The 12,398-nt window shown below is 41.9% G+C and overlaps 1 protein-coding gene across 1 annotated transcript in view; it reads right to left on the reverse strand.

Annotated features, from left to right (window-relative positions):
• Positions 1-12,398, reverse strand: part of RNPEP (arginyl aminopeptidase) — a 100,016-nt gene that overhangs the window by 55,388 nt on the left and 32,230 nt on the right. Inside the window, exon 5 of the mRNA XM_075333799.1 lies at positions 67-302. Within this exon, the coding sequence (XP_075189914.1) occupies positions 67-302 (236 nt within the window). The remainder of the gene's footprint in view (positions 1-66; positions 303-12,398) is intronic.

The raw sequence follows: 12,398 nt of genomic DNA on the forward strand, positions 1-12,398 counted from the left end.
CACTCACCATCAACCAGGAAAAATACAAAGTTTCGTATGTGCTAAGAACCAAAAGGAACTACATACCATAGATCTCTGTGGTGATCCTTCGCTGAGCGTACATGGTGAAACCCTCATTTAGCCAAAACTCGCCCCAATGGGCATTGGTCACTAAGTTTCCAAACCAACTGTGGGATATTTCATGAATAATCACATCAGCCAGAGACCGATCACCAGCTAGTAGACAGGGGGTAACGAATGTTATGCATGGATTCTCCATACCACCAAATGGGAAAGATGGGGGCATAAACAAGACGTCATACCTAAAAAAAAAAAGAAATATATAATTATTATTGAGAGCATATGTTTATGCATGCTACAAACTAAACTTTTCAGTAACAAAACCCTAGTTGCTAAATGTATTTATGCACCCAGGCAGAAATAGTATATGCCAGGGTGGCTAGAATAGTATCTTTATCCATTATATTAATGAGTTATCTGGGGATTGGGTCCCTTAAGTCTGCAATATTTGATGAGCAGTGAGAAAGGGTATACTTTATGCGCCTATTAATAGGTCTAGATTAAAATTAGCTCAGATTTAAGGCACGGATATTAATTCCAGTCACTAGGTGATAGTGGGCAGTGTATTAAGTATAGTGTCCAGTGTGTAGTACTGAACTGAGTATTAAAGTTGTGCTTAAAGTAGTTACTCCATCAGTTGGGACACTATTTATATGCATATTTAATTTTATAGCAGATTAGGACCGATATTGGTGAATCCATCTGCTTATTTCTGTATCTGAACCTGGTTATTCTCTAACCGGGAGTTTCAGATAGGCTTCAAAAAAGTGCGAATATGAATTGTTTTTATTAAAGGGATTAATAAACGTTAAATTTTAACATTTTGTTCACACAGCCAGTGAATCAGAAAAACCCCTGCTGAACAAATTTGGGCTCCAAAGTAAAACAAAAACGATGGCTTCCCACCTCCTGCAGTGGCTACAGCATTCCAGAAATGTCGGCCCATGTTGCAAGAATGTAATGGGACTTGTAGAATGTACAAACTACGGCCATTGGGCAGTTTGGCTGCAACACATCAATATTCAGACACGGCCGATGTCCGGCTACAACTTCTTCTATTTCATCACGGCAAACAGCCTCCGTTAATTGGCTGCAACCTGCAAGTGACACAAGAAGCCATATCACTCTCCAGGAACCATGGTGCCGACATTACTATGAGGCTATGCTCACACAGGGCTTTTTTTAGTAAGTTTTTTTTCCTGACGAAAACCTGATCTTGTGACAAGAAATCTTTTAGTCACCTGTGTTTTTGGTGTGTTATTTCCTACAAAAAAAAATTAGCTTGTAGCAATGAAAAAAACAAAAAACAAAACAAAAAACAAACGCAAAGAATTGAATTGACACTCATCCTTTGAAATCTGCAGCAAAAATGCAGGTATTTGACAAAACCGTGAGGAATAAAAATCTGCAGGTGTTTGTGTGTGCGCACGAGATTACTGGGACTGTAAAAAGCAGCATTTTTTTTACAGTATTTGCATAAAACCAAGGCAAATCCGCAGCTTAAAAAAAAAAAAAAAAAAAAAAAAAAAAAAAATTATATATATATATATATATATATATATATATATATATATATATATATATATATATATATATATATATATATATATATATATATATATATATATATATATATATATATATATATATATATATATATATATATATATATATATATATATATATATATATATATATATGCAAACACGCACCAAAAAAAAAAAAAAAAAAAACCCTGTGTGAACATATACTAATCGTGCCGCTGTGGAAGGCAAGAATCCACTGTTATATTACAGTTGGGGTCCTTCGATCGATTAAGCTGAGGTAGTCCGGTTAAAAGTTTTATAACAAGTTAACAACTAATCCCCTTAATAAGATAAATTTAAAAGGGGTTATCTGAGAGCCATTTCAAAATGTAAAAACCTCCAAAATGTCTGCAATATTAAGTATTTCAGCTTTCTACATTTATATAGTCAGAAAATCATTGTATGCAAGTACAGACAGCCCTTACAGTTCCTTTGTGATCACCATCTACATTCCTCATGGGTCTTCTGCTGGTCTAAGGGGCTTTCACTTCCCCCATAGCATCCCAACCCCCATAACGCATCCTGTGGGTTCATCAGTGAGCAATCCTGGCTTCCCCATAGATATGCAGATTCAGGACCTGGAACTTTCTGCTGATACCGTTACAATACAGACATCAGTTCCCTTATTCACAGGTCTACTGCTCATTACTTCTGTCCATCTTTGCAAGTCTGCACCATAACATGTGCATGTAAACAGAAGCAGCTGTAAAACCCAGTCCACCCCAGCCACCCCCCCACCAATGTCCACAAACCAAGCATTACACAGTGAAAAATACACACACACACACACACACACACACACACTAGGAGTGGGGGGGGTGAAGCGGTCTGCTGTTTAGTTTGATCCTCTGTTGCAGCTGCACCAGGACAGTCTTCACTTTAATGGCCGCATTCTCAGTCCCAATGGCATAACAAGGCCGTGTAAATGCTAGGAGGTGCCCAAAGTCCCAATCACAAAAGAAAAGACTGGCCTAGTATGGTGGCTACAAACAACTGGACTGGATGCTGGACCAGGGCAGTGCAAATTTCTGTGCTCAGTTCTAATATGTACAGTCCTGTGCGCACGCTGTGTTTTTTTTTTTTTACCACGGACTTGCTACATGTTTTGCTGCAGTCCTTCCCCAGCAAAACCTATGGTTAAAAAAAAAAAAACAAAAAAAAAAAAAAAACAAAGAGAAGGTGCACAGTCATACTGTGATACTAGCCAAGATAAAGCCACACAGCTGATGGCTGGTATTCTCAGGATGGGGAGCCCAACATTATGGGGAGCTCTCCAGCCTAAAAATGTCAGCCAGCAGCCGCCCGGAATTGCCGCATCTATTTGATGCGATTGTCCCGGGACTCTACCTGACTCATCCCGATTGCCGTGGCAATCGGGGTAACAAGGATTTAATGGCAGCTCATAGCTGCCACTAAGTCCAAGATTAGTAATTGCAGAGTATGACACGCCATCACTAAACTGTAGTGACAGAAAATAAACACACACACACACACACACATACTCGTTTTTGGTGGTTTAGAGGGACACCTGACTGGAACATGTATTGTGGGGACTACCATTCCCTGCAGTGATATTAACAAGGCAATCATATAGGAATATTTTAGTGCAATGTGTAACCACAGTTATCACTTGAGCTAATCAATATTGCTTAAAATAAGGAACCTGACTTTTACTATCCTTGTGAGGACCGTTTCATGAACAATGACCATCTGAGGACATCTGTAAATACACACATCTCAGGGTTTTAACCACCTGGGGACTAAGATATTTTTCTGCTGTTAGGTCACTAACAATGGAGGTCTATAGGAGAAATTACATTTAAGGCTCGCCCACACAAGCGTATTTGCCCGTCTGTGCAGTGTCCGCAAATAGGGACCAAAGCTTTGGTCCCTAATTGCGGACACTGCACAGACGGGCAAATACATTCGTATGGGAGAGTCCTAACTTGTTGAAAAAAAAATCACCACACCAAGACCATGCTGTTTTTTTAAACAAACTGCCAATTACCCAAGAAATACAAAGTGAGAAAATGCTCCATCTACAATGCTTTTCATTTTGTGGTTATTATACTTTCCCTGTTCAGTGCTAGCCAATCTGTCAGCAGCATTTTTCTGCGAAAAAAAACAGGTATAAACATTTAATCTGTTTGAGAACAAAAATTGTTTGATTTGCCCATAATAACCAATCACAGCTTTGGTATCAACCTCTGATTAGTTGCTATAGGTGATTAAGACAGAGTGATAAGTACAGGCCAATGGATTTTTATAGAAAATGGTGCGTGTAACACCAGCCTTACCAATTTTACCATTGATGTTGCATTCAGGCCCTTAAAGTTCATTTATTATTTCCTTCCCGCAAAATGACCTAACTCTACATTAAAGGGGTATTCTGGGAATACAGAATTCCCAGTACCTGGCAGGACACCTGTAAGGAGAGAAGGGGGACTGGTGCTTATAGTCTCGTCACCGGCGGCCTTCCATGCCATGCAGCAGCCTCCATCACCGGCGCCGCAAAGTCCCAAAGTGTTGGGCCGGCATCTATCGTTCATGTTACCAGCGGCTACTCACGCTTCACTGGTTAGGCTCGATCTGCTTCTGAAGCCTGTGAGTGGCTGGCAATCACGTGTACAATGACGTGGTAACAGACACTTCCGGTTTTTGTAGCGCCGGTGACGGGAGCCCCTGCTCAGGACAAGAGACCGCGAATGATGGTAAGTACCAGTCCGCCCCCTATCCCTACAGGTGTCCTGCCGGCTGACAAGAATTCTCTATTCCCGGAATACTCCTTTAAGTTTTTAAGAGACTAGTTTACAATTGACATATGGTAACATGATTTGGATGAAGTGAGCACAAAAGCAGTACTAATATACAGCTGGGCTATTGCTACAATGGATGGGGTTGGAGCGAACTATGATCCCAGTACTGAAGTTAGACAGTAATACAGTTAGACCTACAGTGTAGGTAAATTAATAAATAAATGTGACAGACAAATATTGAATGCCAAAGTAACAAATTTATTCAACATTTTATATAAAATACATATGTAAAACAATTGAAGTTGCAGGGTTGAAACAGAGTGGAGTAAGAACAGTTCACAAGTTGTGGAAGGAGGGCGAGTACACTGAGGTCACAAAAAGCCTTTGGTAAAACAGATCAAAATCTTGGAGTTTCTTTTAGTAATACCTTTGTTGGTCCTGGGTTTTTGGGAAACCTTCTTTCCATTTAAAATTTAAGTTGAAATTAACCCAAAACTATTTAGTCATGTTGACTAAACAACTAGACACAATGTTAGCAATGGTAAAATGCTTTAGAGAAACCGAGAACAAAAATAATTTCATTCTATCTAATACTTACCATTCAATATGTCCAAGTAAAAGCTTATGTAACTGAGCAACATAAGCTTACAGCACTATGAAAATAAGTGTGAAAAACAAAACGCACAGTCAAGATTTACAGGTGTGCTATTCATATAATAGGGCCTATTGATATCCCTAATGTACCATATCAAATAAAGGACAAGCGGCTATATTGCACACTTGCTTGTACTATACCACTTTCAGACATGCAGGTACAAGTCTTTTATTATTAAACCTAAAGGGGTTCTGGAACCAAACAGGTGTACTCGCCTATTGTTGCGCCCCAAGGTCCTGGTCCGGACAATAATGGTGTTCCCAGAGCAATTCTGGCATCCTGGCTCTCCAGCACCTCTGTTAGAAACACTCTTCTTGAGCATTTGTAGCCACTTGTGGCTGAAGGACTAAAGGCCGGAAGATGCAGTGTATCCGAACATCATATGATGGCGTTCCAACCCATGAATGGGGCGGCACCTTCACGAAATCCCAGGCATGCACAGTGGAAGCATTGCCTGGGATGGTGGTGCAGGGCATGTGACCACTGTAAACGTGAGATTTGCTCCACAGCAGTCAAATGCTCCGCACCAATGCATCCTGGAATACCTGCCAGTAAACAACAGCAAAGAGGACCGGAGAAGACCTGGAGGAGCGGTGGGAGGAGGGAAGTCGCATTTCTGCAACATGCTATGGCACACCGATTACCAAATCATATTGCAGAAAAAAAGTTGTGACAACAGAACCTCTTCAACAACTCGACAGTTATTGTTAGCACATATTGATCATCATGTGTTACACACACTTTTGGGATTATAGGTTTTTTTTTTAAACAATTGCCACAAATGTTTTCTGTAATAACTGTTTCCAGCACCTTAATCTTTTATAATTTTACTTGCCCATCATCTCTTGCATTTGTATATTGCCATACATTTTTGTTGTTTTATTGACTAGGGATGACTTTGAAGACTGAAGGAAAAAAATGTTTTTCAAATTAATGCTGGAGAGAGAAAGATCAGATTTGGGCATCTCAATCCTGATTATAAGTGAAATCAGGTCAATCTGGTTTGACCCGAACATCAGTGGGGTCGCTTGTTTTTATTGATCACTTACAAACATTTCATTATCATGGCGGCAGTTGTCCTGCTGCTGGGTAGGGCCAGCTGTTCAATAAAGGGACATTAATTGGCCTTATCATATCAATAACTCACTTGCAATGCTTGACTGTGTGTATTTGCTATTTATATTGGTTCATTTTTGTAGTTATTTTTATGTTGCCCAGGTACATGGACTTTTATTTGGATATATTAAAGGAGCTCTGTCAGCTATTATGAATCCCATAAAGTAACATATAGGGCTTAAAGGGGTACTGTCATTTGACAAGTAAGATAGAGAGCTGGGGCCATGTCGTACTGGTTGCAATACGTACGGCACTGTTCTCCGCCCGCCTGCTATGTGTCGGGTTGTAATACCCAGGCGCATGCTCTCTGCCCAACACAGCAATGCAGTACCTCTTGAAAGTAGGGGGACCAAGGAGTCTGGGGTTTTATACTCATATGGTCACCCATTCTTGCACTGTTCTAAAACAAAAATAGTTGACTAAAAAGGAAGGAAAGAGTGGTGCCACTTGGGGATGACCAAAGCAGTAAAAAATATATACACACAATAACCCCCTGGAAGGACTTGGCCAAATTAAATGGCTACCCCACACTTGGTGGTGGGACCGCATGGTGTATACCGGAAAACTGATACGTGTTTCCGTAGAGTTTACAACAAGAGAACCAATAAAGTCACCCACGATCAAGTCGATGGAACCATTACTTCTGTAGGTCTAAATTTACTATAGGGGTATAACATGACAGTTGTTAGACGGATATAAAATGAAAAGTTTTTATTAACAATAAATACTAGACCATGGTAATGTGGCAACGTTTTGGGCTACAAGCCCTTTGTCAAGCCGTAACATAAAATGCGCAGGGTCTAGAATGAGAATACATATAATCAATTAAAATATTAATAAACACATAAGAAGATATAAAAAAGTTTACATGTCGTACATAATATAAATAAAACCGGGTTATCCTGATTCTGAATCATAAACACTCAATTATGTATATACACATATACACACACGTACATATGTCGTATCTCCACTAAATAATAGTACATCATAAATCATTGTTTGTTGAATTAGTCATAGAAAATCCATTGATACACAGATATGCATAGGCTATTAACTTAAGCAGTGTATAATACCATAATATGTCCAGTTACATTATTCTATATAGGGGAGAGAGTTAAGAAACAGGTCCCAGTGACTCCTGTACAATAATGAGTTTTCAAAGATAGTGAGGAATAGCTTACCTAGAGTGCTTTGGTTATGTGACCAACGGCCCCATAGTGTAAAGTGTAGAGCTTCAGAGCAGTTGATAGGCAACACCTAAAAGTTAGCTAGAGTATTACAGGGCGTTGTAAGGCTACGGTCCTCACGTGTATAGAAGCATTAGACCCACAGGAGACCCTTGGTGAAGAGTGATCTTACCTATCTGAGGGGTGATGCGGAGTCACAGCAGCGTGTGCGTGTGGGCAGCAAAGGAGCCCGTGCCTCTTAGGTGCAGCGGGCTCCGGCATCCACGTGGGGTGTACCGTAGCCTTACAACGGTCTGTAATACTCCGGCTAACGTTTAGGTGTTGCCTATCAACTGCTCTGAAGCTCTACACTTTACATTATGGGGCCGTTGGTCACATAACCAAAGCACTCTAGGTAAGCTATTTCTCACTATCTTTGAAAACTCATTATTGTACAGGAGTCGCTGGGACCTGTTTCTTAACTCTCTCCCCTATATAGAATAATATAACTGGACATATTATGGTATTATACACTGCTTAAGGTAATAGCCTATGCATATCTGTGTATCAATGGATTTTCTATGACTAATTCAACAAACAAATGATTTATGATGTACTATTATTTAGTGGAGATACGACATATGTACTTGTGTGTATATGTGTATATACATAATTGTGTGTTTATGATTCAGAATCAGGATACCCCGGTTTCATTTATAGTATGTACGACATGTAAACCTTTTTATATCTTCTTTTGTGTTTATTAATATTTTAATTGATTATATGTATTTTATCATTCTAGACCCTGCGCATTTTATGTTACGGCTTGACAAAGGGCTTGTAGCCCGAAACGTTGCCACATTACCATGGTCTAGTATTTATTGTTAATAAAAACTTTTCATTTTATATCCGTGTAACAACTGTCATTTTATACCCCTATAGTAAATTCTTGCACTGTGTCGTTCCAAAGTCTGAGCATAAACAGAAAAGTGACTTTTCACTCTGCTTTCCCATAGAGAATAGAATGAAAAGAGTCACTCTTCTTGTGCATCTACTGACTGTGGACTAGCACAGTATGGGAATGGGGGCAAGTATAAAAAATACATCACCGGATTTCCTGTTCCACCTACTATAAGCCCCATGAGTTTGAGGCTCAGAGTAGGGGATAGAACTGTTAGGTTTTAGGTAGAATTAATTTCTTTTGTTCTTTTCTAGTATGCTAACCTATAATTTAACCAAACTTAAAACCCGGTGCCTGGCTCAAAATGTTGTGTTTATTCTATCGGATTGCGTTTTAGAGCTGTTATGCGGTTCTTTATGTAAAACTTAACAGCAAGCCAGTTTCTGTCTTTCAGTGCAGATGGTTCTGCAGCGATACATGCCACACAGTCATTTTTTCCAGGCACTTTACATTTATGAATAAATTTAATCATATGTTTCTCTATAGCCTTCACTTCCTCCCTGTTCCAAGGTATCTTCTTTACAGGTTTTCGGCCTGAAAAATAAAAAAAATATATATATTTTAAAATACCGGTTTTCATATCAATATATGAGAATTGCATGATATAGTATTCCAATACAACAATATAAAATTTAAAAGAACACATGCCTTCTGATTTCTTTAGTTTATGGTCCTGCCCAAGCTCTGACTCACTTTGGTGCTGAATTTGTTCCAAAGAAGAAAAAGATTATATATATAAAATGAATACTGTATATACTCATGTATAAGCCAACCCCCCTGACTTTTAACATAAAAAAGTGGGAAAAAACTTTGACCCTCATATAAGCCGAGGGTGGGAAATACAGCAGCCTGTGCCCTTCTGTAGCCCCCCACTGCTCTTCTGTAACCAGTATGTAAGTCCCCTGTACCCTCCTGTAGCCAGCCTGTAGGTACCCTGTGCCCTCCTATGCTGGGTTGGCCAAGAACAAGTCTGCACCGGCAGGGTTAGCCGGGAAATGTAGCAGCCTGTGCCCTTCTGCGCCCTCCTATAGCCAGCCTGTAGGTCACCTCCTGTATGCCCTCCTGTAGATACCCTGAGCCCTCCTACAGTCCTCATGTGCTGGATCGGCTGAGAACAAGCCAGCACCAGCAGGGTCGGCCAGGAAATGCAACAGCCTGTCTGTTTTCTGCGCCTACATAGTAAGACAGGACACAAATCTGTAAATAAATCATGGCAAATTTACTTTAGCCGCGGGCAGTCCTGCATATACAATAGAACACGGACGGCTGAATAGAAGCGGCCGCGTTCCATTAAAATCGTGGCCACGTTCTATTTATATTCGCCGCTGCAAATACAATAGGGCGCGTCTAGCTCAATAGAACCGGCCATGTTCTATTTACATTCGCTGTGCAGCGAACAATAGCAGCTGTACAGCAAATGTAAATGCCTTGTGTGGCATGGCGCACCAACGCTTCTCACTGGTGCGCCATGCCACACAAGATTTCTTTTTCTCAATCTGTAAGTTATTGTGTATATTCCACCTGACAGGTTTCCTTTTAAATGAGTTTTTGAGTTTTGCATGTTAATGCAATATCGTCAGGATAGGCTTGAATCTGATCAGAGGGTGTAGAGCCACCATAGCAAGATCTACATTGTGAAAGGAGCCCGAAGCAGATAGCTAAATTTACTATGCAGTGGCCATGCCAGACTGCAGCAGCTCAGCTCCCATACTAGTGACTCTGAACTGAGCTAAATTAACCTGGCAGATCCATTACACAGTGAACAAAGCCATCTGCTTCTGGTTCTGTCAGGGAGACATCGATGAATAGCAGATTAGTGGGAGTGTCAGATGTCTGCACCCCACCAATCAGCATTTTCAACACTAAAGACAAATCGTGTGATTGGTGCATGACCTGAAATGTGTGTGAGTATGTCCCCACGAGCACCGTGACCTGAAAGGAAGAGGCAGGGTGCTTTGAATGTTGGTTATGAAGTCTGGATGTGGTGAATGTCCCCACTTGGTGCATGACCTGAAATGTGTGTGAGCATGTCCCCACGAGCACCGTGACCTGAAAGGAAGAGGCAGGGTGCTTTGAATGTTGGTTATGAAGTCTGGATGTGGTGAATGTCCCCACTTGGTGCATGACCTGAAATGTGTGTGAGTATGTCCCCACGAGCACCGTGACCTGAAAGGAAGAGGCAGGGTGCTTTGAATGTTGGTTATGAAGTCTGGATGTGGTGAATGTCCCCATTTGGTAAATGACCTGAAATGTGTGTGAGTATGTCCCCGCGAGCACCGTGACCTGAAAGGAAGAGGCAGGGTGCTTTGAATGTTGGAAATTAAGTTTGGATGTGGTGAATGTCCCCACTTGGTGCATGACCTGAAATGTGTGTGAGTATGTCCCCACGAGCACCGTGACCTGAAAGGAAGAGGCAGGGTGCTTTGAATGTTGGTTATGAAGTCTGGATGTGGTGATTGTCCCCATTTGGTGCATGACCTGAAATGTGTGTGAGCATGTCCCCACGAGCACCGTGACCTGAAAGGAAGAGGCAGGGTGCTTTGAATGTTGGTTATGAAGTCTGGATGTGGTGAATGTCCCCATTTGGTGCATGACCTGAAATGTGTGTGAGTATGTCCCCACGAGCACCGTGACCTGAAAGGAAGAGGCAGGGTGCTTTGAATGTTGGTTATGAAGTCTGGATGTGGTGAATGTCCCCATTTGGTAAATGACCTGAAATGTGTGTGAGTATGTCCCCGCGAGCACCGTGACCTGAAAGGAAGAGGCAGGGTGCTTTGAATGTTGGAAATTAAGTTTGGATGTGGTGAATGTCCCCACTTGGTGCATGACCTGAAATGTGTGTGAGTATGTCCCCACGAGCACCGTGACCTGAAAGGAAGAGGCAGGGTGCTTTGAATGTTGGAAATGAAGTCTGGATGTGGTGAATGTCCCCATTTGGTGCATGACCTGAAATGTGTGTGAGCATGTCCCCACGAGCACCGTGACCTGAAAGGAAGAGGCAGGGTGCTTTGAATGTTGGTTATGAAGTCTGGATGTGGTGAATGTCCCCATTTGGTGCATGACCTGAAATGTGTGTGAGTATGTCCCCGCGAGCACCGTGACCTGAAAGGAAGAGGCAGGGTGCTTTGAATGTTGGAAATTAAGTTTGGATGTGGTGAATGTCCCCACTTGGTGCATGACCTGAAATGTGTGTGAGTATGTCCCCACGAGCACCGTGACCTGAAAGGAAGAGGCAGGGTGCTTTGAATGTTGGTTATGAAGTCTGGATGTGGTGATTGTCCCCATTTGGTGCATGACCTGAAATGTGTGTGAGCATGTCCCCACGAGCACCGTGACCTGAAAGGAAGAGGCAGGGTGCTTTGAATGTTGGTTATGAAGTCTGGATGTGGTGAATGTCCCCATTTGGTGCATGACCTGAAATGTGTGTGAGTATGTCCCCGCGAGCACCGTGACCTGAAAGGAAGAGGCAGGGTGCTTTGAATGTTGGAAATGAAGTCTGGATGTGGTGAATGTCCCCATTTGGTGCATGACCTGAAATGTGTGTGAGTATGTCCCCACGAGCACCGTGACCTGAAAGGAAGAGGCAGGGTGCTTTGAATGTTGGTTATGAAGTCTGGATGTGGTGAATGTCCCCATTTGGTGCATGACCTGAAATGTGTGTGAGTATGTCCCCACGAGCACCGTGACCTGAAAGGAAGAGGCAGGGTGCTTTGAATGTTGGTTATGAAGTATGGATGTGGTGAATGTCCCCATTTGGTGCATGACCTGAAATGTGTGTGAGTATGTCCCCGCGAACACCGTGACCTGAAAGGAAGAGGCAGGGTGCTTTGAATGTTGGTTATGAAGTCTGGATGTGGTGAATGTCCCCATTTGGTGCATGACCTGAAATGTGTGTGAGTATGTCCCCGCGAGCACCGTGACCTGAAAGGAAGAGGCAGGGTGCTTTGAATGTTGGTTATGAAGTCTGGATGTGGTGAATGTCCCCATTTGGTGCATGACCTGAAATGTGTGTGAGTATGTCCCCACGAGCACCGTGACCTGAAAGGAAGAGGCAGGGTGCTTTGAATGTTGGTTATGAAGTCTGGATGTGGTGAA

Source organism: Anomaloglossus baeobatrachus, chromosome 2 (genome assembly GCF_048569485.1).
Source record: "Anomaloglossus baeobatrachus isolate aAnoBae1 chromosome 2, aAnoBae1.hap1, whole genome shotgun sequence".
Taxonomy (NCBI): domain Eukaryota; kingdom Metazoa; phylum Chordata; class Amphibia; order Anura; family Aromobatidae; genus Anomaloglossus; species Anomaloglossus baeobatrachus.